Raw genomic sequence first — 27,036 nt, 5'->3', positions numbered from 1 at the left:
TAATAGGGCAGATAACTCAGTAGGTTAACGTATTAATTTGTGCAGACCTGGTTACAGGTTTGGCTCTGAATCATAAATGAAGGTGAATTTTTGTGGTCACTGCCAGAGGACATTTATCCACATTACACTTTTCCCTTGTGATCTCATTTAATATTTTTCTGCTTTCAGAGACATGCAAGATAGAAATGTGAAGGTAGAGATTGCATATGCTTTCTTTATGTGGGAAGCTGCAGATGCGCTCATTTCTAGCTAGCAGCTTTTTGGTTCATGAGTTCTATAGTCTATTTGCTAGAAGAAACTGGAATAATTGCTCTATGTGCAGTGTAACCCTTTTGCTTCTGTTGCCATCTCTCTCACAAAACTACATGAATGAGCATTGTTAATGTTGCAATAATTGAGAAATAAGAAAACTCAAACAATTGATGAATTCATAGTCTGCATCTTATACCTCTATGCTATAACAGTTCTTAAGTGTGTAATCACATATTGTTCTGTTATACAGTCTGCCTCAGTTTCTGTTTGAATCCTCTGTTACAACTCTTGAAATTCCTCTTTTTTTCTGGCATTTTTTTCTGGCATTTTCTTTCTCAGAATGAATTGGGTCTTCTGAGCCCTTCCTTCAGCTGAGGTAGTGATTTTAATTTTGAGGAGACTTCGGATTCACTTTCGGTTATATTTGAAAGATAGGGGCATGATTTAGTGTCCTGTTGGAACCTACTGAAGGCTTCTCTTTTATTTGTGTCAGAAGCTGTGAAATAAAGGGTACATGAAGCAGAGGTTTTGTGTCATTTAATAAAAGGCTATATGCTATATAAGAAGGTCAGTGTTTGAGTAAACTGAATTCTGTCTCTGACTTTGCCTGTCTATTCCTACATAAAACTATAAGGATATTCACCCTTTTTGGGGATAATCACAGTGGTTATATGTAGAACTAGGAATAATTTTTTTCTGATCTGTGTTTTATTTAACTCTGTGATTTTTCCTTTGAGCCTTTAACAAAGGTGTGTGTACCCAGGGCCCAGTGGTCATCATAGTTATCTGAGATACAGGAACTCTGGCTTAGAGTCTTCTTGTGCCTAATTCGGATGAGGGCTTCAGCATTGTCCTCATCTTGGATGGCTTCCTTTTTTGATTATTCTGGGCTTTCCTTCTTTCAAATTTTAGGCAGGAATTCTGGTCCTGGACATGAGAAAAACCATGCCTTTTGAAAAGGCACTAACTTCAACTGTATCAGAGGAGGTTCATTCACTGGTGTAACTGTACCTGTGTGCTGCGCTCCAAACACATTGGAGCACACGATCATTTTCTTTCTGCCATTTCATCTCAGTTTTCTTTCCAAATGAAACTCGATGAGCAGAAAGGTGTTATGTGGCTGTGTCTCATTCAAGCATTTATTCAGAACACAGTTAGCACAGCTAAGAAAGTCAAAAACCAGACACAGCAGTTTTGCAACTTCCTAGGTTCTTATAAAAACAAAGTGAAAGATGAAATTTTAGGCTTGTGTTATATATTTTTTTTTACAGATGTTAAATATCAGCAAGTTGAATTTGTTGAATCTGGCTTGTAGTTATTTCCATTTGAATCACTGGAATAACAGATGAAGTGTTTCATGAAAACTAGCATATAAACACTGTGTATTGCGTGATATTTATGTAATTATAAATATCTATAGAAACTTTTAAGTTCCTTTCTACATTCTACTAATTAGTTAATTAAAATTTAACATTATAAATTTATACAACAATTGAAAATACACTATATAAGAGAAAGAAAAGTAAAGTACTATATGCAATTCATTATACTACAGTGATTTTCTTCTTCAGAGAAACTTCAGAAATACCGTTCGAGAAATTCAACTGTAAGCAAGTTTTTATAAACAATGTATGGAAATAGTTGCAGTGGTGCCTGAAATCAAATTCAAATGTAAAAATATAAATGTTTTCAAAGCTCTAAAGGACTTGGTGCACTGGCTAAGTTCTACTTTTCTCTCTCAGTTGTAAGCTTCTCTTAAGCTGTATTCTAAAGAAAATTGGAAGCAGCCTGCTGAATGAATTTATTCAACGCAAAAATATAGCTGCATCGAGGATGTTCAGAAAGCAATTTGTCGGATCTTTTCTTTAACTTTCCAGTGATCAGATTAGAAAAAAAATATGAAGTCTTTGTTTGAGGAACTTCCACCTAGATAATCTTAATTTTTCAAAGAAGTTTTCTCACTGTGGGAAAAAAAATTCTTTGATTTCAAAAAATGCTATTAGAAAATCGATTTTTTCTGTATTTCAGAAAGTTAAATACAGTTTAAAATCCCAGTTCACATAGGCCATGTCAGTAAGGATCTCACACCAGAAAATTTCAAACCATAATTGCTATATATCACCCTTTCTCCCTCATGCAGAGCTTTAGAGGTAAGACTCATTTCTCCAGTCTTAATGATTCTCTTACTTTAAAAGTGAGTACTGAATGGATATTGTTTAATAGATTTTAGTTTCTTTAACTCTTAAGAGGGGATACTTAGATTCTGTCATTATAATCTGTGGTAGACTTAATAAATTTTTACGAAGATTGTATTTATAGACATCCGTGCTGTTACATTTTAAATCTAATATTCATAAAACATACTCCAACCTTGACAAATTTACTTTCTTGAAATATCTTGATGAAAACTTTAATTCTATGCTTGTCTGATCTCAAGTGTAGGAATAGAAGTCCACTGTTGGTATTTCAAGTGTTGTCCTTTTATTAATTTACTTAATAATTTTTATAAGTTGAAGAATACATTCATCATACAGGTAAAGAAGTGACACACTTATGTAAGTGGTATGTAAGGTAAGTGGTATATAAGGGATTTATTAGTGATATTTCAGTAAATTTGTTTAGCACAAAATATATTTTAAAATTGCTTTCCTAAATTTAACGACACTGTTTCTCTGAAATTTGACTCTTTTTTTTTGTAACTGTTCACTGGAGTGCAACTTAAATTTTTATTCTCAGACGACTAAGAGTTAATGCTCTGATAGAGTGTCAGTCCTGTACTTTTTCAGATGTTAGCAGTAATAATCCAATTTGCGTTTAGATACGGATACTTTTAGTCATGGTAGCCTTAAATGTGAGGAACAGCTAAAAATGTCATAAGAGAAAATGTCAGTCCAAGTGTAGTTAATATTCATGCATCAGAACTGAAAGTAGCAAATATCCTAAATTTCTTATGTATTTTGGTGGTTGTTATTGGCTTAGCATCACTGATTTCAGGAGAGAGATTCATTCATCTTTTCTTGATACAGTCCAGATCAGACAACACTTAACTGTTTTTTGATGAAGATCTATGTATCCCCATATTATCATCCAAGCATCACTGCTTTGGATAAAGAATTTGGCCTGTTTAACCATAGAGTTGAGGGATATTCCTACTTCATGAGTTCAGGCTGTGCTGGAGGTTGTTTAATTCTTACTGCAGAGATGGAGATGTATAGAGGGAAATGTTCCTCAGTCTTTTCTTTGAAAACCACGCTTCTTAAATCTTAGATGGAAACATGACAGTGGGCCCAGCCTGAGCTACCACCGTGCAGGAGGCATTTTAAACATGTATATTTACTGCTTACTTTTCTAACTGAAGATAACCACTTACTCATCAGAAGTTTTCTCTTGCAAGAATTAATATATCAGTAAGCTAGAGAGGACAGTAGCGAGGAGTTTGCGATCTCTGCTATTCTACTCTTACTCCTACTAAAAAAAATACGTGTTAGAAAAAACAGCTTGGGCGTATGTTTTTTTAGAATATAGGCTTGTACTATATTGTGTTGACCACAAAATCCTTGAAATTTGAGACCAGATGCTGTAAAACTGTAAAATACAACTTGGTCTTTTTCATTGGGACCTTAATTATACATAAATAAGATGCAGTGCCCACTGAAGAGATTATATGATTTAGTAACGTTTTTGATTACTTGTGTACTAATGCACCTTCCACAACAAATACAGAATGTGTAGATTTGGGATGGCATAACTGTAGATTTAATGATCCAACTACAGATAACTTTTTATAGGGGAAACATACTGCAAACTATGAGAATTGATAAACCTACTGTAAATTCATTATAAATATTGAAGTTTATTATGAATTTTAGTGAGAGAGCTATTCATTTTTCTTGACTAAAGAAGATGATTTGAGAGGTGTTCATTTTGAAGCCAGCACACTTGACTTGTAAGCTGTAATGACTTGCTGTAATTTACTGAGTTTTCTAAATCAGACTGGTTAAACAGTATGCAAAGAAATAGTGTAGAAGATGGCATTTTAATCTGGAATTTTTTAATACTATTTTAAAAATAGTTCTCTTTGCAAAGACACTTTCTGTTGAAAATGAAAAGCAATAAAACGGAGACTGATAAAAAGAAACTGCTTATATGCAAAGCATAAGAAGTTAGGGAATTTGTCATTTTAAGATATTGTTGGGATAAGAATTAATGAAAATATAACTGCATAGATAATGAAAGACCAATAATGAAAAGTAAATCTGCATGTTTCAGGGTGAAAGCCTCTGTAACAGATGGGAATAAATGAGACCCATTCATAGTGTGTCTGCTCTTCTGTTGTCCTGTATGGTGGTGCTTAAACAATTTCTTTAGATGAATTTTGAATGAACAATGGTATTAAAGTGACCTGTCCTTGATATTGCAGGAGTTTTTAGAAGAATGTATACCACTTTGCATGAGCAAGGGTCGTATAGTATCTTGCTTGAAGCTGATTCTGTAATTTGCCTGTCAGTCTGTAGCCCTTTCAGTAACGTATTTGTTTTCCTTGTAGATAGCTGCACAAGCTGTATGTGCTAAAGGAAGATCCACTATTAATATGTTAATCCTAAATACATCTTAGAAAAACATTTTTTTTTTCAAAAAAACTTCAAGGCCATATTTTCACTCATCTTTTTATGCTCTGTGTTGCATACTACAGTAGCATCATGTTAATTCTTGTCCTAGTTCTAATGCTAGCCAGCGTTTATGGAAAAGATTATTACTACATAATTCTTGTGTAAATGTTTGTGTTATTAAAGGTTATACCAGTTAAAAGGTATTAAAACAGCACTACCCGTGTTATTATAGCTGTAGATTAGTCCCCCCTTCAGAGAGTTGCACATTCCAGAATAGGAATTCATTATATGATATTATAAATCATTATTACTGCAGTAATTTATATTGAAAATGTCACACTGTGTTAGATCAGAGGTCTATCTAGCTAATATTCTCCTACAGTAGATGCTTAGGGATGAGGAACAGTGCAAACATAGGCCAATTCTTTTTTGAGATGTACTCTGAGACTTTCCTAGTTTGGGAATCAAGATCTCTTGAATTGGAGGTGGTATTTCAGTGACTTTTGGTTTGACTTCGTTTTTATTTTATGAATTTGTCATTGCATTTTTGATTCCTTTTGGCACTACAGCATTCTGAGGCAATAAATAGACCAAAAACTATATGATGTTTATAAATACTTCTTCTGAGCTTTCTGCTTGGTAGTAAAATTTGGTAAATCTTTTCTTGGCAAATTCGTATATTCCACAGAGTTATTTAACACAGTCCGTTTCCCTTTCTCCATGTTATTCCTATTTTGTTTCTGTCATATCCTCCCTCAATGGTCCCTCTTCCACGGTAATTCCATAGTCCAATTGTTCATTTTTTATAAAGTGCCATTTCATATCTTTGATGATTAAAGAGCATCTCTTTCTAGATTTTTTATGTGAATGTGCTACGTGTATTACAAAGTCTTGCAATATATGTCAGTATTCCCTCTAATTGACATTTGAAAGATTTTCCTGATCTCAGTCTAATTCTCTTCTACTACAGTTTTAATCCGCCCTTTCCCTACATGAATGTGACGTGTGATGGATCACCTTCTGTTTTCTGGCAATTTTGTATATTTGTGTGAATTCTTATTATACTCCATTTCCATTCCTCCCTCCTCCCCACACTTTTCCCTGGCTTCCTTCCTTTGGACTAAATCTGATCATTTTGGTCTTTGTTCAATCAGCTCCTTTGTTCTCCAGTAAACTCTCTTAGTTGGCCCACCTATTTCTTTAAGTTAGGGGCTAATTCCTGATCTTAATACCAGTTAGGCTTTACTAGGGCTGAATAGAAGTGGAGGAATCTGCCCTTTAAAATACAACCCTTCTGTTAATCTTGCCCGACATAGTATTTGCCTTTTCTGCAGCAGTGAGATCTGTATTTTCCGGAACTTCTGTCTAGCTTATTCTGTAAGTGCTTATGTAATTAATTATTCTTAATTAATTGTAGTACATTGTCTGTATCATTATTTGATTTCATCCTATTTATTTCAGACCATTACTCCAACTGATGAAGAGCTTAAAAGCTCCTTTCCTCAGGAGCACTTGCAATGCATTTTCTTCCCAAAGTCAATTCTTTATTCTGCTTGATATTATCTCCAATTTGAAGTAGGATTTTTTTTTTAAAGCTATTACCTAAGTCTCAGTTGAAAATATTGGATAGGGTATCGTCTAGGACACATTCCTGGTTGTAGACTTTGGAGTTGGATTTGTGAACCACTGATTGGACTTTAAGCTTCTCAGTAAATTACATTCTCCACTTTATAGCACTTTTTTCCTAAACTATGTTTTCCTTGCTTCGTTATGAGGGAGACTATGACCAAAATCATACTGAAAGTTAAAACGTCTGGTATTTCTCTTTGTCCAGAGCATCATCTGCTTGTCAAAGAAATGGATAAAAATGGATCTAGCAGCTTTAATGAGGACTGTGCTGACAAACAGATTGGCTATTTGTTACTGCTACATCTGGAAAACAGATATTCTACATAAATTTTCATATTCTACATAAATTGTTGAGATTTCCACTTAATCATATAGCTGGTTATGTTATTGATTTTGAGCGCTACCAGCCAAACTGTCTGGTTACCCCTTGTTTTTGGAATCCACATGGCTCTCTGACCGCCAGTATTTTTCCTTCAGTCAAGATTTGCACTTTCTTCTCAGACCCCTTTCTTCTCAGGACCAGTTATTCTTTTCAGGAACCCTCCCAAGTCACCTGTTTTCCCAGTCTAAAGAGTCATCATTCCTCCAGAACATCCAGCCAGCAATTATCTGCAGCCTCTTATTTAATTTCACAATTTTGCCTACAGCACCCATCAGCCCGTGTCTCAATCACCGCATTGTCTGAGCTGCATTGTCTGAGCATCTTTGTCTTCAGTGTGCATGAAAGTATGTTTTTTTTTTTCTTGAGCGTGCATTAGAGTAGTTTTTTTCCCAAAAATACCAATATAATTGAAATTTAATATGCTTTGGGGAAGCATGAAATATGCTTTAGGGAAAAGGAGGTATCCTGAGCACGACTTCCGATTTTCATTGTTTGTTTACACTAAAAGTGAGTGTTTATGTTTAGAAACTTAATTATGTTGGAGTGGTTAGCTGGCAGATTTTAGGCTAGATCTGATATAATTAGGAAAAATAACTACCATATGTTCTCTGACTAATTTATTCACAAATATTTGGGATAAATGAATTGATATGAGAAGGATTAATTGGAAAACAAAACAAAAAGAATTGTATTTAATGAAATAAACTGGGAAGATATTCCACTTTATTGTTCAGATGAAGTGAAAGACAAGTTTTCAGATGCTGAGGCATTCACATGGAAAATTTGGTTAGAACACAGTACAATACTTTGTCATAAATTGAATTAATTTTTTAAAATGTGATTAATTATTAATATTCTAGTTATTTTCTCATTGGCTTTTTTTGGTATATTCTTTTCCACTGCTGCAGGGTGTTTTTTGTAACAGCCAAAGAAATAATCTCCAGGCACCCTGCTTGTAAGTGTTTTGTGGGAATAATGTTATGGCTGTAGTGCTTAGCTGTAATGCATACAACATCTTTATTCTCACATCAGTGGAAATTAAAAACAGAAGTCTTTGAACTATGACTGCTGCTGAGAAGTTTGCCAAAGAAGCAGGTCATAAGTTCGATCTTCCATAAATGGTATTTTTTTAATAGCCCATTGAGTCATTTTCTGAGGCTTTTTATTGAGTGCTCATGCCAAGAAGAGGTATCTGTGCCTACAGAGTATTTTTTTTTCTTTCTTTTTTTTTGAATGATCACTTTCTTATCCTGTGGATAAATGTCATATGATAATAATGCTTGTATGGAATTATCTTGTAAATAATTCTTGCGGGGTTTGGGTTGCTAATCTAAGACTCGATTCCTCCATAAGATTCTTTTACTTCTGAAGTCAGCAAAAGATGATCCGGACACTGTGACACATCCTGGTAAAATTTTTCTGTTTTTGTGGTGAAAAATACGCCCATCCTTAATCCTTTCTGAAAAGATACTTTTGGGAAAATTTCGTTCAAAAATATGCTTTCCAAACAAGGATTTTAATGTGTATCAGAATCTCACTTTTGGATATTTGCTAACAATATTTGAAAAATTTTTAAGAGCTTCAGTGTTCTATGACTTACTAAGTCACAGTTAGATAAATTTTTGTTGTGTGTTAACTAGTTTATATTAGGCAAGCAAATGCTTAAAAAGTAGTCTTTCTTGCATTCATTTTTATTTGAAATTTTAATTTGCATTAATATTATGTCATCTGAGTGTATTTACCATTTAATGATTTGACCCTTGGCTAGTTAATTTCTTACATTTGTATATAATTGTATTAAGCCTGAGACTTTTCTGTTTGGTATAAATAGGGAGTTGTAACCGAACATCTCTGTAGATGTAGAACAGCTACTTGCTTATTTGATTTAATCATACTTCTTGAGAGACATAATACTCTGCTCTGATTGAAGTTATTGAGTTGATACTAATAATTTATGATCTGACAATAACAAAATGATCTCTAGCTAATTTTTCCTTGTCACTACTGACAGTTTTACAACTTGGTATCAAATGATGCAGGCCAGGGGATAAAGACAACTTTATATGATTAAATTCATATAAAATATGTGCTAGTAAAAGGCAACCATGCTAAAGATTTGTAGTATCTTCACGTACATGGAGTGGTTACCTGTGTCTCAAAGATCAGGATTTCTTTTCCAGTTTGAATGTTTTTGGGTTTGGGGCCTGTCTTTTGCACAGTAGCTTGAACGATTACATCAATCTGGCTCACATCTAGGTTCTGTTATTACAATTGAATGCACTTAGGAGTAAATATGTTTAGCCTAAGAAATTTTGTGGCTTTCACAATATAGAACCCTGCTTGCTTTCTGTGTTGACAATATTGTTGACAGTGTTGCTGTCCAAAAGGTATCAAACGTACCAAGATACTCTCTCAACTTTAAAACCATTGGTAACCCTGAATTGAGTGAATACCTCAGTGGCATTACGTTATTCACAAGAGCAAAAGTTTCAGCTTTCTTCATAATTAACTTAATACTGTATTCCAGATGTATGGAGGAATAAAATAACTTATTTCTGTTTTCTTTTACTTCCACTTGGTTAGTGTATGGTCCTTCTCTCTATAAAAGAGCAGTTCTTTAGAGCTCGTGCTGTTTGTGACCCTGCTTTCAGGGGGTTTGTTCTCCTTGTAGCCTAAGACTCTTAGTAAGTGCATAGTCTGACAGAAGATTTTTTGCTTGTGCTATATAAAATTATTTCTATCTGGAACATCCTCAACATGATTTCATTATTATCATAACAGTTTGTTTTTTCAAATTTTTATCTATTACTGTTAGTATTTGTGAAATGAACGCACACTTAAAAATTTTGTTGTACCATAGCATTGAGATAACTTATAACCGGTGAGATTTTGGATCATGTGTTTTTCAGCCAAGGATACTTCAAACTTTACCCTGTATGAAAAGCATAAGACCAGCCTATCTGAAAATTTTGCCAATGGCTGAACTCCAAAGTGCTCTCAAAGTTAGGAAGCAGTGGGTACTTTTGGAATCAAAATTAGATGAAACTGCAGATACCTTAACAGAGAAGGTCTGACTCAGTATTTCAATAATTGTGTCCACACGGACACAATAATAATCCAAAAATAAAATAAGATCAAAATAACATGACCCAAAATAAAAAAGGACAACTCAGGAGACAAAGAATCACATTCATCCTGCTCTTTATTTTTTTTCTTTCTTTCTTTTTTTTTTTTTTTTAACCTCAGGTGAAATACCACCAATGAGATGGATAATAAATTTTGACCGAGATCTTCTAGATGGTCTAGTACTGGCAGCACAGCTGGCAGCTTACTGCCCATATTTGGTAAGGGTTTTTTGAAATATTCTATGTTTTATACATAAGGCAATACTAATGTAAGTGGTTGGCCTTTTTAACTGTTGGCTTTTATGGTTTTTAAAAAGAAACAAAAAACATTTTAGTAGTCTGGAGTGATTTTTTTAGTGATTATTTTTCCTTTGGCTATATTCTTAATAACAAATTTTTGTTCAAAATTTATCTTACAGATTGCTGAAGGAGGGCAAAACCAAATGTAATAGTTTTATTCAGTGTAATATAAGAGTTATTCTTAATCTGTGTCTTCCCCAGATTGCTACTCACTTTGTAAGGATGTATACTACTCCAGAAACTCCTGAACAGTGTCTGCACAATTGTTTGATATTTGTGGATGCTATGCATGCTGTCAGTCTGGCTATAGACATAAAGGTAAAAGATTTTATACCATCTGTATTTAAATAATTTGATTATCTTTTAAACTTTTATGATATTAATACTTTATGCACAATTAAGATTTCAGTTAAACAGATTTTTTTCATAATTACTTATATATAATGACAGCTGAAATGCATCATATAAAGCTACTTAGTTTCAAATAATTCCTGTAGTTTCTTGATTTGTAGAATACACCAACTGGTTGAACATAAAATTAATTCCATTCAAATTTTAGCATCATAAGCATAAAATGAGTGGAATGTTACTAATATTCTGAGGCAATTTAGTGGTGTCATCCACTTAGGTATAAAAAGAGTGTTAATAATTATAAAAATGCCTAGTGGATCTAATCATGTAAATTTGTCTCTGCTTGGTGCACAGAAGATGCTTTGATGGTACAAGTCAGTAGCTTTGGACTGCTGGAGAGGGTAATACTGTGGGTCTTCAGCCTCTGGAGTCACTTATTGGGGGAAATATGATGTTGATATTGATTTTTCATCATTGTCCAACTGGTGTTCCTCAACAGAAAAGTATAGTGTGAGAAAACTCTGAGCTGGCTTTTGTGGTATCAAATAATTATCCATTTTTTGAGCACTAAATATAAATTTTGAGCACTGTTTTTTTAATGTGAATTCCAACAAATGTGCCTATCTCTGTCTCTTGCTGCATTTTAGCTGTGGTTGTCTTGTATGTAGGTGGAAGTACTGCTGTCTTCTCCACATAGGAAAACAGGATGGGTCTGCAGGCATCTATCCTTGGCCAGATGCTTAATTATTAGGTGTAGCTGTCCCTTCTTTCAGAAGGGCACTTGAGATGCTCACCTTCCCTTTTAGATAGGGAAAACCTTCCTGTATGCAGAAACTACCAAACTTGTACCTGAAAAACCCCCTTTCCATTCTCCTCCAAATGGCTTTAACTGAAGATAATCCTTTTTGTAAAAGTCATTGATGGGGAGGGCAACATGCCGTGATACATCTGAATAGTTACTTCTTTTGAGACTTGGTTTATTACATGGCGTTCCTTCCCATGTTTAGTGACACAGGCAAAGAAGCAAAATATTTATATGAATGATTATTTTGTTGCTAAAGACAGAACAGTCTGAATATTTTGATTGTTATTTTCTGTGTTTTCTGGTAAGAACTTTCAAAAGGTAGGAGATCTTTTGAAAGTGGCAACAGTGCTTTCAAAATAATTTAAGAACATCTATATTCTTTTCACGTTTACCCTACCTGATGTGGTTTTAGGATTAGGTGTATCTATAAAGCAAATAATCTAACTCATAAAGGAAACTCAAAAAGGAAATAATTGGACTGTCTCTAACACTTGATCTTTTTCATTTTTAAAGAGAACTTCGAACTTCGGAATTCTAATTATTAGTCATTTGCATAGCCTACGTATACTTGGATCTGATTCCAGAATTGCTGTTGCTACTGGATCAGCCAAACTGCTGTTTCCAGTTGTACCAGCTGTTATTTTGCTCCCACATCCTGATACAGATGTGCTGTTATTAAAGGCCTTGCTATTACAAGCCAAGGCAAGAGAATCTGCTGCTCTATATACTTGTGCTTGACAGGAAGCATAAGAAGATTATATAGATACAGTCCATGAAATAGAAGCACACTTTACCTGGGGTTTTAATAATAAAAACAGGCAATGTAGCACATGAAAGAAGAGCCTGGATGCCTGATGACTAACCGCATTCAAGGTGGAAGCAGGACTCCTTATTGCACTTAGCGTGCACTTGTTTTAAGACTACAGTGCAGTAATAATGTTAATTCTCAGGATATTTTTGAGTCCGGATGCAACAGTTTGCACTTCCCTTTGTTGGACTATGTGAGATTTATTTGGGCCCATATCTTCAGCCCTCTGGGCTGTCGGCCACTACTCCCAATTTTGTTTCATCTGCAGACCTGCTTACGGTGCATTTGGTCCATCATCCGGGTCATTAATAAAGAGGTTCAACAGCATTGGCCCCAGTGCTGGTCACTATAGCGTCCTCCAGCACAGCCTTCTGAGCCCAGCAGTTCAGTCACTTTTTCATCCACTCCTCTCTCTGACTACTTATCTGGCCCATATTTTATCTGCTTGTCTATGAAGGTGTTACATACAGTGTCAAAAGCCATGCTCAATTCAAGGTAAACAATATCTCCTGCTTTCTCCCCTCATCCACCAAGCCAGCCTTCTTATCAGGTTGGTCAAACATGATTTCTCCTTCATAAAACCATGCTGACAATTCCTGGTTACCTTCTTGTGGTTCATGTGTCTGGGAACAGTAGCCAGGATTAGTTGCTTCACCATCTTCCCAGGGATCAAGGTGAGGCTGACTGACTTGGAGTTTTCCATATCTTCCTTCTTGGCTTTCTTGAAAATAGGCTTTGTTTTAGGCACCAAAATAACTACTTGATTTTTTTTCCAGACTGCCTGACTGTCCCCTTCTCATATTAACTTCTAATTCACTGAAAACTCAGTTACTTCTCTTAAGCAAAACCTACATAAAACCAGGAACCTGCTTTTGTTCACAAATCACATTGTTTCCTATGTGTTTTCCCTTCAAATTGTATGGTTTGAGCCTTACAAACCTGGAAGTACCTCAAAAGACTGAACATACAGCTTTCTGTTTTCTGAAATCAAGTGGAATACTTTTTTTATCTGATGTTGATCTAGTCTTGTTGCCATAGTTTTCAGCAGTCCTTTGCCATTGTTAATTTAAATTGGTTACCTAGCGAACATCCCTCTCAGGGCCTTTCTATTTCTCTGTTACTTGAATGCTGCTAGAAGCTGTTATTTGGTTTAATAGGTCTATTTTCATCATTATTTTATAAATTTATTAGTGTGGAAGCCTTCTGCATGATTTTTGAATCTGTTGTATAGTGCACTTAGTTACATAGTCCGACTAATAATTAGATGCTCAGCAAAGAGGGGAATGTTATTTGCTTCAAGAAGTGGGTCAGCAATCACCTTCCTTCCTGGTATCTTTTCATAAAGGTTTTCTCTATTCTTTCCTGTCTGCCAAAATGCTGGCTCATGGTAACTGTGATTATTTTGTATTTAAAACAACCCGAGCCATATTTTCTTCTTCTGTTCTGTCTAGATAGACCAGTGTTTGTTTGTAATGCAGCTTATAATGGCAATCAATCCACCACATTTTGCTATGCTAATAGATGAGAATAACCAGCATTTTCAAATGTTTTGGAGTGACTGAGTGACAGTTACTTCCATCTGATTTTTGTATTCAATAAGAAACATATTTTTATAAAATATATGAGGCATTGCTTTGTAAGCAGTTACAAGCTGCTCCCTAAGTGGTAATAGCAGCAATACTGAAGATTTGGTTTTATGAATATATGGATGTTTCGAAATGGGTAGAGTTGCCTATGGAAATAAAGAACAGAGCTGATGATATCATAAGAGTGAAGTAACTCCTTTTGCAACAGAACAAATTTACTAACTCTTTAATTTCTTATCAAGTTTTATGATATTTTTTTCACTTGGAATATCAGAAGGAGCGTTGCCAGCAGAGCAAGGGAGGGGATCCTCCCCCTCTCCTCAGCTCTGGTGAGGCCACACCTGGAGTATTGGGTGCAGTTCTGGGCTCCCCAGTACAAGAAGACATTGAGCTTCTAGAGAGGGTCCAGTGTAGAGCGACAAAGATGATTAAGGGACTGGAGCATCTATCGTATGAGGAAAGACTAAGCCAGCTGGGCCTGTTTAGTCTGGAGTAGAGAAGACTGAGAGGAGATTTGATCAACGTGTTCAAGTATCTGATGGGTGATTGTAGGGAGGATGGGACCAGGCTCTTCTCCGCAGTGTCTGGTGACAGGACAAGGGGTAACGGGTGCAAGTTGAAACACAGAAAGTTCCACCTCCATGTGAGGAAGAATGTCTTTACTGTGAGGGTGACAGAGCCCTGGAACAGGCTGCCCAGAGAGGTTGTGGAGTCTCCTTCTCTGGAGATCTTCCAAACCCGCCTGGATGCCACCCTGTGCCATGTGCTCTAGGTGTCCTTGCTGGAGCACGGGGTTGGACTAGATGATCTCTAGAGGTCTCTTCTATCTTCAACCATTCTGTGATTGTGTAATTGAAGTTATGGAAATTTATCCACTTCAACTGTTCCAACATTTTCTTTTAACTACACAGGGTTTGAACACACATACAAAACAAACTCCAAGAAATGTGAGATTTTTCCTTCTGTGTTTTGAGGAAATTTGTTATGGATACAATTCAAGACAGAAATCTCTAAAACATTATTAATTGCTAATTTATAGAATTTCCTGAAGCATATCACCCTCATTTATAGTCTGTCTGAATTTTTCAGTGAAATATTTTTATGAATTATTTTTAAAGTTTAAATTAATTCAAAGAGTAGTAGATTAATGTCACAAATGCAGGCTTACAAATTCAGCACAGAATAAAACAGAAGAGTACTTTCTAAGTGAATAAGATCTGAGTAAAAATTAGTAGTAGGGAGAAAAAAAAGCCAAGTTAGGCTTCAGCAGTTAAATTTCCCATTCATCTTTCAGAAAATGAAGAAAATATAAATAGTAGAGGCGTGAAAACACAATATATTGGAATAACTTGTTTATATTCAATAGTTGTTACTAAGTGAGTGAAAAATATCAGAATATTTTTCAGACTGCAGGTTGAAAGGCTTTGTCATGAAAGAAACTTTTTTACTTTGCATAAGTGCATCCGAAAATTCCAAGCTTAAGAAAAAAAAAAGGATGTTGGAAATAAATCAGAAGATGAAGCACATGATTACATCTGTGCATGATGAGCATACGAGCTGAATCTTAAAAATTACAAGAATAAGCATTACTAGGAAACTGCGGAGAGTGATAGGGAAGCTTTAAATCAGTGGCTAGTGCCGACAGCTTTCTCTGAATGCTGGGGAGGGAGCTGTGGCAGACCTGCTATAAGCAGGATGTGATGTCTGGGGGCACAGGGCAAGAAAGGGTGGAGGAACTTTTCGGTTGCTCTTCATGCCCCATAGAAACAATAGATTTGTCACCAGATAAGCAGTAGTTCTAGCTTTTCTTTGGAATCTCCTACCTGTCTCGAAGGTGATAAAAGCAGAAGGAAAATAAAGAAAATCTGGAACTTACCTAGTGAGACATACTATGAAATCAATACATATCTGGATTAAAATGGGATAAGGCTTTCTGTTCTCTAATATATCTTGCTGATTTTCTCCTTTATTTTTGTCCTACTTACTTTGTACCAAGCCAAAAATCTTCACGCTCTATATTTTACAAAGTACCCAGAACACATTCCTACAAGATTATATGCAATTTAGTTAATGCTGAACTTCAGTGGCAAATTTGGTAAGCTTTCAGCTACTAAATCATCTTCCCTTATCTAATGTTTCTTTCAAAAAGTGGCTTTCTTGGGTTTTATAGATTCTTCTGAAGTTTTAGTCTAGGAGCCAAGACTTAACATCTTTCCCAGTACTCAAGTTCTCTCTCATTTATGTCACCACTATACCTATATGTTTTAGGGTATAGGGAGGGTAAAATTCTTCTTCCTAGCGTGGACATGAGGAGCTTGTCTGCTCAGTGATTGTTTTCTAGAATATCTGTTGCAGAATACTAAATGAGAGACGCCAGGAGGAACATATAGAGGTCAACTGGTCAAAACCCCTGTTCAAAGTTTAAAACTAAACCAGACTGGTTCTCTCAACCTTTCCATATTAAGGGTGATCCAGACCCTTACTCATGTGGATGACCCTGCTCTGCATTGCTGAGGTTGTCAATTCCTGTGTGGTACTGGGGAGTCCCAAACTGGATACAGTGCTGGAGATTCTGGGCAGGAGCAGAGTACAGGGCAAGAATCACTTCCCTCAACCTGTAAGCTACAGTCTTGCCCACACAGTCCAGAACACGCTGGCCTTCAGCACACTTACTCAAATGGCCTGCTGGGGCCCCAGCTGTTTTTTCTGCAGGAAAAGGCTGTTTTCTCAGCCCGTACAGTTCCATATTATTTTCCTATGAAGTTGTATTCTCTTTCGTAGCTTTGGATGCTAGTCATAGAATCATAATGACTTGTGGGGCCCTGCTCCTTTGGGGTTTGTTTTTTTTAATATTGCCCTTTTTTGTTAGTAGTGCAAAGATAAAATGTGTTCTACAGGAGTCTGTAGAATCCTAAATCAACCTGTAATGCAAAAAAAAATGTTATATTGTTTAAGATTTGTCTATCCATACCCTTCAAAAAGGATGTAAAAGTTTCAACGGCTGGTAACTAGAGATTAATCTTTTTCCTGATTGCGAGTGTGTTGGAATATAGCAGTTTTAAAACATAAAGTTTGGAAATTTAAAAGTAACTTTCATCTATTTTTTTACCTCTCTCATCTAGCCTGGTGGGACTTCAAAGATGTACCCTTTATGCATATAAAATATTTCCAAAAAGTGTGAGGGTCAAGATTAAAATATCAGAAGATGTCCTCTGTCTTTCTTTGTGGTTTACAGTTGCAAATTTGTAATAAGAAGAAACCATGTAAAGAAGGAAGCTTGGTTATAGGCTGATGGAAGTGGGATGAGGCTACATCTAGTTACATGCAGCTCATCCAGGGTGCTTAGGGAGGAAGACAGTCAGCAGCAGCACAGCAGACCAGTGCTTTGCTTGAGACTTGGGGAAATTTGTGGCTGTAGGATGAGAAGATTTAAAATGATGGTCACATTCCAGGAGTCAGGCAAAAGAGGGCCTTTCTCAAAATATTGCTGTATCAAATGAGTCTCAGTTATGTAAGGAATGCAAATGAAGTGTCTTTTTTTGTGCAAGACAGAGAGCATCTTTTAATGGGATGGCATGTCACTGTGGTGATGTGTTGCGTGAAACTACTCCCACATATGTATTTTTCAGTTAGTGTTATTTAGTTTAGGAGACAAAGTTAACTGTAGTTGTAGAACTTTCTTTAAGCTATTCTAGACAAATCTATTACAATAACAGATCATATTAAAAAGTATTTTACATGAAGCTTTAAATTACTTAATATTAATTTAATATAAATTAAATAATTGATTCATTTGTTTAAGTGTGTAGCCAGAAGTGCCCTGCACGTATTTATGCAGAAAGTTCCTTTACTATTTGATGATACTCCTGACAAGTCCCTGTATTTCTGTGAAGAGTTTATAGTGCTTTCTTTTCAGTGACTTTGTAGAATCTCTGAAGACTGAAAATTTGACCTGTTTGGCAGTCGTTGTTTAAATTCCCTTTGGTAGTTTCAATATTTAAAATGTAGGAATGCCACCTTTTATAGGCCAATTAGACATCTGCAATAGGTGCGACTATACAGACATGAGGTCCTAGTGTTGAATAGTGATTATATCTTCATAAATAATTGCAAAACTATATCTAGGAATACTCTGAATAGTGAAATAAAAGATTTTAAAATATATTGTTTTATTTTTTAAGGATTAAAAAAGACGTATTTTTTCCAGTCAGTGAGTTTTACAGTTTTACTGTTTTTTCTTTTTTTTTTTTCTATTAAGCTTCATTTATAATAAAATGAGCATCTGTTTTTCCTGGACTTTGGGGGTTAGGAAAAAAAAAGAGATGATTTTAATTTTTAATCTATCTTTACTACCAGAGTGTATTAGCACTTTTTTTTAATTTTGCACCCCGACAAGATTCATATTCATCTCAGTCATGCATCAAGTTAAGTTGAAACTGCCTGCATAGTTAGAATCACCTTATGCTTTTTATTCTTATTCTCTTATCTCTAAAGTACACAGGTGAAATTTTAGATGAGTATCTGGTTAATTATTACTTTTCTGTTTTCGACATCAGGCCACAGACATCTGTGATCCGAACCCAATCATGATGCTTATTCTGTGTGTTTACTTGTACGAAAGGCTCCCTTACTACTTGCCCAAGAAGACTATTGAATTTACAGGTGCTTTCCATGCAACTGTTGTTAAAAAGGTACTGACACCATTGCAGCAGTAGAAGTTTTTTAAAAAATCTGTATGCATATATATGTTTATATTATGTATGTACTACAAAAAAGAGTGAATGGGCTCCATGCAGTTTCTCTGGTTAATGCAGAAATGAAGGAATGTCTCTTCATTTCTTTTCCTTAATATTTGTGATCCTGACTTCAGTTGCTTTTTCTTTTTTTTTTTTTTTTCTTTTTTTTCCCCATATGCTCTTAATGAGTACAGAAAATACACAGAAGTAACAGTGGTTTCAGGGATCAAAGACGGGAATAAGAGATTAACAGTTGGGGTAGAAGTGCTGTGTATTCTGCATACAGATTGCTTAGAAAAATGGAGCTTGGACAGTCTGTGGGAATTTTATGCTTCTTACGGAGAAGAGAACCTCCTTAGTCATTTGAAGTACTTTCTTTTATGACATCCTTATTTTGTATTTTGGAAGATAGTTGGGGAACATACTTTATGATCTAAAGATTGAATAAAAATTGGCTAAGTTGTTACGTTTTGTTGTGATAGGTGCATCTGAAAAACCCAAGCATTAAAACTTTGATGTACGACGCTACTCTAGTAGGAAGAGAGGCTGATGATTTCTCATTACCTGACGGAAATACTGTCATCATTCCCCCTAAGTAAGTAATGATTTGTTCAGTATTTTTCAAAGTCTACTAATACAGAAATATAAATCTACTGGTTCAACTGTTTTGGAATGCTGAAAGCACATTCAACCACAAAGACTGAAAAATGATCAATGCAAGGATCACCTATTTTCTCCTTAACCTGGTACAAATCCAAAGTGATTCATCAATGGCACACCTTCAATTTGACTTAATAATCTCCAGATTACTATAGGAGGGACCCGTATTCATAAATGTTTCTGTTCCTCTGTGATGGAAGTTCTAATTTTCAATTTGGATTTGCTATTCTTTTATTTTATTTCCTCAGCTAAAGCAGTTCTTTCTGAACTGAATTAATGTGCATGAGCAGATAAAAATTATTTCCTGTAAGACTTCAGCTTTTGTTTCTTCTTCTTATTTCGAAAGATGACTTTAGGAGTCATGGAGGTTTGGGAGGTCATGACAGAGATTTGGAAGTGTAGTAATAGTGTTGGTTTGGAAGTTATTGTAACGTGAATAATAAACCAGCATCTCTGTTTAACTGGCTCATGGTTGCAAGCACTAGTTTGCATTCAGTTATATGAGGTCAAGAAAAATTGATTTGTTGGAGAGCATGTTGTGGATTTTTTTAATATTTTTATTTTGAAAGAGTGAAAATCTTTAGGAAAAATTGCAAAGGAGATAAACTTGTAAGATTTCTACAAAGACACAGAAGTATTTTGAACATAACAACCTGTAGCCTGTTTAGGAAGAAAAGATGTAAAAATAGCTGGGAAGTGACACCTATGTTAAAATTTTTCTGATTTTACAAATAACTGATAATAAGGAAGACAAATCAGTGTGTTAAATTTCTACAGATTAGGAAATCTTAATTGCTGGATTAGAGAACAAGATGAACTACACCTTAAAAAAACCTTTTGGAATATTAAACTTCAAAAACCTTTATGAATATCTGTATTGGTTTAGTCACTCAAGGTCATATATCTTTGCCCTTGTTTCTCTGAACTGAGATTTTATCTTGCTCACTTACGAATATTGCACACAAATATAAGCATGTCTTCAGTAATAGTTCCTCTTGCACTCCAAGCTAGCTTGATGCTAGCCAGCCTTGGACTGAAAAACATTTTGAACTTCAGAACAAGGGTATTTTGGAGATGGTGTAGACTTTTTTTTCTCCCCACCGTATTCAATTAGACTTGTGCCATGCAGTTAAACAAAAAAAAAGGTATAAAATGACCAACAGTACCTTTAGATAAACTACAAATGGGGAAAAAATCTATCTGAACTATCTGAATGACACATTCTTTACATGTAAGGGTTTTGCAAATCACAGCATTATTGAAAATAAGACAAGAAATGACCTCAGGCAACCATCTGCTTCAGATTAGTGTGGGTTATATGTAGTGGCCTGCGATGTGCAACTTTTTCAGACTTACAGTATTTTCTTTAGGTCTTGAGCTACAAATCTGGTAATTCCAAGCAACGTTTTATCCTTTTCTTCTTTTCTTCCTACCCAGCAGTAGTCGGGTTTATTGGATTAGAGACAGAGGCTGGCTGCCTGCGTATTGACAGATGGCGCAGGCCGATAATAAACCTAATAAACCTGCACAGTGCATAAAGAGAAGTGAATATCGATGGAAGTAGCTGTTGAAATCAGAGAGAGGCCAGTTTGAGGGTGGGTGCTTCAGGCAGCACGCTCCTCTGAGTCTGCAGTCCCAGGGCGCCTTGTCTGGCGCATTTTGAAGGGTAGCTCGGGAACCTCAGAGCTGGGGAATCTCAGCAGCTCTGCTCTGTTCAGGACTGAAATGTCTGGGAGCTCTGCAGCAGGGGCATAAAAGCTGTAAAAGATTTTCAGAATTTCCAGAAGGAGCAGATCTAGGAACTGAGATCTTGAGACTTTTGGTGCTAAGGAAGAACTCTTTCGAGTGTTGCGCTCATTTCTTTTTGGCATGAAGCCCAGAGAGATCAAGGTGAGTTCAGATTTTTAAACATGTGTTCACAGAGTCCCCAAAGTCAAGCACCAGCTTTCTCTTATGAACCTGAGATAACTGGAAGCTGTGTAATTTGTGGATCTTATGTGAGCCTCCCAACAGAGCTGCAGTGAACTCTGGAAGTGCTGGCCTTTGCTCAAGTTTAGACAGTGCTCTAGCCAGGGTTGGCTCATGCATTTTTGAAGAAGACTTTTGTACTTTTCTATGTAGTTACATAATTTCATTTACAATTCATACATTTCACAACATTACTACCATTTTGGTATGACAGATTTCCACAAAGGATTGGTTTAAATTTAATCTTACGTTGCACTACATATGCTTTTCTATCCACATCCCAACTGCAAAATAAAATGTCAACTTAAATCCCTTCAATTTTAATGATCAGTCACTGTTACTAGACTTTCCCAGGTGATGACTTTTATCCTGAGAAGCTAAAGTGACCCTCTGTTCTAGATAGCATTTGAAGAAGTTCACTAGTTTATTTAAAGCATAGTTTAATGCAGTGTTTTACACAGCCTGCACTTCAGAATGCATTTTTCTAACTAAATTGTCCAAATTAGTTTTGCCAGCCTTTTAGAAGTTATTTCAATTTGTTAAACACAGCTTCCTGATAGCGATAAAACATCCAGGAATAAATTTATTCTTTATTTTACTTTAGAAGATGACATACATGAAGCAGGTTAACCGGTATTTTTAATATTCACTGCTTTTACGTAAATACATTAAATCAAGTGATTGTGCTGCACTATGATTTGAGTATGTGTAGGTAGTGCAAATGATTATTATATATTTATTCGTTATCAGTTTTTATATCTTTTTTATGTTTATTTTAAGGAAACTTGGTTTCTTTTGGGTCATTGCAAATCTGTCAGTTTCACTGGATATAAAAATTATAGAATGACTTTAATATGGAATAAAGTATTGTGATGATGATTTGTAACCTACTGATTGCAATACAAAAAACGATGGTTTTTAAGCTAATATTTAAAATGTGAATAGCCATTACATGTGATTTTAATAGATGGCTAAAATGTTGGCTGCAAAAGAAGTAATTTGCAAATCGGTACCTTTTCATAAAAAGTTAACTAAAAGCCTTCTTGAGTTGAGTGCACCCCAGAGGCAGGAGAGAAGTATTGTTAAACCCTCCCTTTCTTTGTTTTCATTGCCATTCACTTACTGAAGCAGGGAAACGGCAGCATGAACATAGCCATGGAGGGTTAGACCAGTATTTTGTCTCCTGCTATGGTTAGAGGAGACATTGTCATTAAGCAGGTAGTTCCCCAGGTGAGACTCATCGTCTTTTGCATTTTGATGTGCTGAGCTCTGCGGTCTCAGAAAATGTAGGAAACTTGAATATGTCTCTCTGTATTTCTATATATATTATATTTTTCAAAAGTTCTTTAACTACATATACATGAAAGCATAAGCCAGTCAGGTGACTTTTCAGTTTGTACTTTGAAATATTCTGTTAGCAACTCCAAAAAAGTAGGTCTCATACTTTTTAGAGAAAGCTCTTCGTGACACCTTTAACAATTATTTGTTGATATTATCATTTTTTACATAGGGGGCAAGCAAGTGTAAATGTGGAATTCACTAGCCGTTTTCTGCACCCTGCTGAAGCGATGTTGCTCCTGATTTCAAAGACTGTGGGTGGAATAGGTGGTGCTACGCTGACATTCTCTCTGAAATCTAAAATCACACATATCGAGCCTGCCGTAAGTTTATGTTCGTGCAATTAATACTGCCACAAAAGTACTGTTCAGCAGTATGATGTATCAAACACCAGAGAACTGGGCTAAGCTATAAAGATGGGTTATCATTAATGCCTTTCAACTGTTAATTTTCAAGTATTCAATTGACTATATATGTGCAAAGAAGTGCCTAGTGGAGTAGCTGGTAATATATATGGTAATAAATTTTAAAATTTTGCTCTAAAAATTGAACTGGAGTCCTTTTAGCATATGAATGCTTTTGAAAATATCATTGTTGTGGTGATGTGATGACATGCCTCTTCAGGTAGTTTCCAGTGTCAGATGGACAGCGAAGTTTTTTAGAAGTTACTTTATTTATTTGTAATTTAAGCAGTCTTTAGATTTAAGATATATCACAGAAATAGAGCAGGGACTGTTATGCTGTCCAGCGTTGGCTATCCAACATTTTCTGAGCGGACCTGGGTAAGTCGTCTCCTGAACTGGACGGGTGTTTGTGATTTTTTTGCTTTTTTGTTTTTTTAATATGATTGTAGCAGTAGACAATGATATTAAAAAGGAAGGTTGGGATGGGATTCTTGATTCTTGCCCTGCGTTGTCATTCTGAAGAACGTTTAAAAGGTGATGAAAGTAATACATGTTTAAAAAGAAATGAGCTTTAACTATTCTTCACTGGGAACAAAGCCTAACATTTTAATTATTTAAATTCTTTAGTCATCAGTGGCCAAATACGTAGTTTTATGCTTAGTCATATTTTCCTGTTTGCCAGTGTTTAAGCATGAATATGGTTTGCAACTTTTGATATAATTGACATATTGTTTTCAATTTTCGTTCTATTTCAGGGTATCTTAAAATGCAAATCCCCATGTTATGAGCTGAAGAAAGTTACATTAAGTGTTACTAATCCCTTCAGAACTGATGGCATATTCAGGTAGACAATTCAGTAAAGGAAAGTCTATAACAAATATGCTGTTTTATATCTCTTTTTTGTCGTTTTCGCCTTCAATTTAAGAGTAAGACCTTGAGATTAAATTATAGGGATTTACATTGTCAAAATTGTTAGAAGTACTGTGAAATGGAAAGTATCATAATGAATAGAGAAGACAAATAAACCTTAATTGAAATCCATCCCAGTGTAAACAATAAGTTAGAACCTTATACTAATGGAGTTCATGAACCTTGCTTGTATTTTTGTGTTTGGCTGAGGTGCAGCAGAATTCCAAAGAGAAATAAACCATGTTAATTAATAGTTGTTTTTATTTCTCCCCCAATCTGCTTTATCCTGCTGTTTGAATTATTAAGCATCCAAAAGAATGATTTTCTTTTGCCTTGGGTCTGACATTACTATCAGGTAATCTACTGTAACTGATATAACACGGGATGTAACACCTCCAAAGTTATAAACATTGTTTTTCTAATCTGAAATGAAGAGAATGCTGCACCTCTTTATCATCTCATTTTATATGATCTGGCTCCATATTTTGTCTTTACTTTTTAGAGCAGTCATACATTTATTTAGGAGAACATTTTCCATAACATTTTGTGTGGCTTTTACTCTAATCAGTTCTATGATGTGGATATCTCTTTGAGAAAAAATATATTAAGGTGATTTGACAATTAATTCTCATACATACATTTTAATAGTTGCATGAGAGTTCCTGAAGAAATTATCAATTTGGGCCACATATGAACTGTAACCTACAAATGAAAGGTTTTTTGTAGTTCTGAGATATCAGTCTTCCAAATATGTAGCAAGTGTCAGGTATTTGCAAAAGCTGTACATACTGTATTCTAAACCAGTTATTTCCTGGCATTCTGTGAAAATGTGCTACTTTTTCTTTCAACTAAGTAATGTTTTCTGTATTTACAATTCAAGGATTATAATATTTGTATATAGGTAAATATTTAAAAGATCACTGAATAATTGTACTTCATTAAGTAAAATAAGTTAAATACTTTCAGAATCCGCAGTTGCATTTCTCTGTGCAGTACTGCAGCTATTTCTTACTCAGGAAAAGAAAAATATTTCTGTGTCCTAAGATATGAAAGTAACTGATGGTTAGTGAGTTTCTTTTTTTTAAATAGCAGATTAAATTGTGGGGCAGAGCATCAGTTAACACTGATATTAATTTATGTAGTTCCACTGAAGACCTTGAATTCAGGTCTTCAGGTAGTGAAATACTTGTTGGCATTGGCTTCTGTATTTTTGCTGTGTAGTCTGTTATCTTCCTTCTGTTTCTGCTCTATTCTGTGAGTGTAGGGAAAATGCAGTAATGTGGTTTGTTTAAGCTGAAAAAAGGGCTATAACAGAAATTCTTCAAAGTTGCAGCAACTGTAGTTCTTGGGTAATGACTAGCTATATGTCAATGGAATATCCATTGCATAAAATGGGTTTAAAGGCTACACAACGTAGTGTACACATAGCAAGATAAATGTCTCTTAAATGAACTGATTGATGGTGGTTTGTTAGGGAAATCACAACTTAATGTATTTTAGTAGATCCACACTTTAATTAGAAAAGCAAAAGAACTTGCCTTTTTTTTTCTTCAAATCTCTATGAATTGATTCTTTACTCATTTAGTTTAGTGACAATCTTAGTATAAATTACATTTCAGAAAATCGTTTCCAATTTAATAGTGTTATGTGAATTGTCTTTGTCTTTAAATATACATTGTTTTTGTTTCTAAAATGTTGCTCTTGTAAAAAATATTTCAAGTTGCATGTCATGACATGACTGTAAACCTACTCAATGATTATGAATCAGTCTATGATATTAATGAGATTTAGGATAATAAATAATCCTTAAATAAATATCTCAGGAATTTCTGTGCTTACATAAGCTTTAAAAATTCTTTGTCTTAATTTCAGCAAAATGTTCTTAATTCTTAAACAAGAAAGTCTATATATTTAAGGAGAAAAATCTCTTTTTTTTGAACATCCCCAAATGGAAATAAACAAGCCTGAATTTGAAAGCTGTAATAAACTAGTTTTTATCTTCATTTTGCAAGTGAAAAACAAAGGGATTTGTCATATTTCAGAGTCTTTCTGCTGGAATCCACAAGTTACTTAAGTCGGCCAGAGCAAGTGTGTCAAGCCAGAGAAGTAAAGCAAGAGAAAATATTCAGGTAAGTTTTAAATGTTGGTTGCTAATTATCCAATTTGAATATTACAGTTATATACAGCTATATACAGTTATATTACAGAATATTACACTAGTAACTGTAACATCTTTGTGTATAGCTAGTGCGTAGTAGTTACAAAGAATTATAGATTAGATCATTTAAGTATAGTAGAATTATATTAAACATTTGTCATAAGCAGTAGAGAAAAGATAAATATTTCAATTTAAATCTTAAATGGATGAAAATATTCTGAGGATGGGTGGTGAGGGAGTGAGAGCAATTTGCCGCAAGGAAGATCTGGCGGAGAAATCAGTGTTTAGAGCCGAAATCTTGATGATAGGGTAGGAGCAATCATGGTGACTAAGGTGCCGGAAGGAAGGGCAGACAAGAACTGTCAGTAAGATCGACTACTTCCAGTTTATTAGGATCTTAAGAAGTAGAAGGAATAGCTCAGATTCTCAGGATAAAGAAGGTCAAGATTTCAGAAACTGCAAGAGTGAGATACAGGCAGGCTAGAGAACTTTGGAGTTTTGCTGGAGTCTAAAATGCTGTAGGCTCAGTAGGCCATGGGATAAAACAGAAATATTTGCAAAACAGAAAGAGAAATGCAGAATGTAAGTTTAATTACATGCCTGAGTGTTATTGTTTAGCTAGCCATAGACAGATTTTTGTGAAATAGGAAATATGGAAGCAGGAAGAGAGTTCAAAGTCAGCATGATGAAAGTCATAAAACGGCAAAGGATAAACAGCCAGGAGTCATTGTAATGGAAGTCAAGGAGAAGTAGAAAGAAAGATGCATGTGCAAAAAGACTCATAACCCAAGAGAAAAGTATTTCTGTGTTCACTGTCGTTAATTGGTGGGTGATGTAATAAATATCATGAAATTTGGATAACAGTCGGAAATCTTTGTGGGCAGTGGAGAGATGTATATCACAAAACGGAAAGTCAAAGTTAAAAGGGAAAGAAACAATTGCAAACCTGTTTGAGAACTAAAACTTGTGGCATTCCCTGGAAGTGCCCTACCATAGAGGAAGAACAAATAGCTAA

At 35.1% G+C, this 27,036-nt stretch overlaps 1 protein-coding gene across 1 annotated transcript in view; it reads left to right on the top strand.

Moving 5' to 3' along the window:
• Nucleotides 1-27,036, top strand: part of CFAP47 (cilia and flagella associated protein 47) — a 284,853-nt gene that overhangs the window by 72,837 nt on the left and 184,980 nt on the right. Inside the window, exons 34-40 of the mRNA XM_088521979.1 lie at nucleotides 10,120-10,217; nucleotides 10,500-10,616; nucleotides 18,405-18,539; nucleotides 19,067-19,179; nucleotides 22,723-22,873; nucleotides 23,710-23,798; nucleotides 25,906-25,992. Coding sequence (XP_088378105.1) covers nucleotides 10,120-10,217; nucleotides 10,500-10,616; nucleotides 18,405-18,539; nucleotides 19,067-19,179; nucleotides 22,723-22,873; nucleotides 23,710-23,798; nucleotides 25,906-25,992 — 790 coding nt within the window. The remainder of the gene's footprint in view (nucleotides 1-10,119; nucleotides 10,218-10,499; nucleotides 10,617-18,404; nucleotides 18,540-19,066; nucleotides 19,180-22,722; nucleotides 22,874-23,709; nucleotides 23,799-25,905; nucleotides 25,993-27,036) is intronic.

This window comes from Tinamus guttatus, unplaced genomic scaffold (genome assembly GCF_059628265.1).
Source record: "Tinamus guttatus ecotype Peru unplaced genomic scaffold, ASM5962826v1 Tinamus_guttatus_pri_ptg000008l, whole genome shotgun sequence".
In the NCBI taxonomy this organism is placed as follows: domain Eukaryota; kingdom Metazoa; phylum Chordata; class Aves; order Tinamiformes; family Tinamidae; genus Tinamus; species Tinamus guttatus.
Note: the sequence above shows the minus strand (reverse complement) of the source record. Positions and strands in the feature narration are given on the sequence as shown.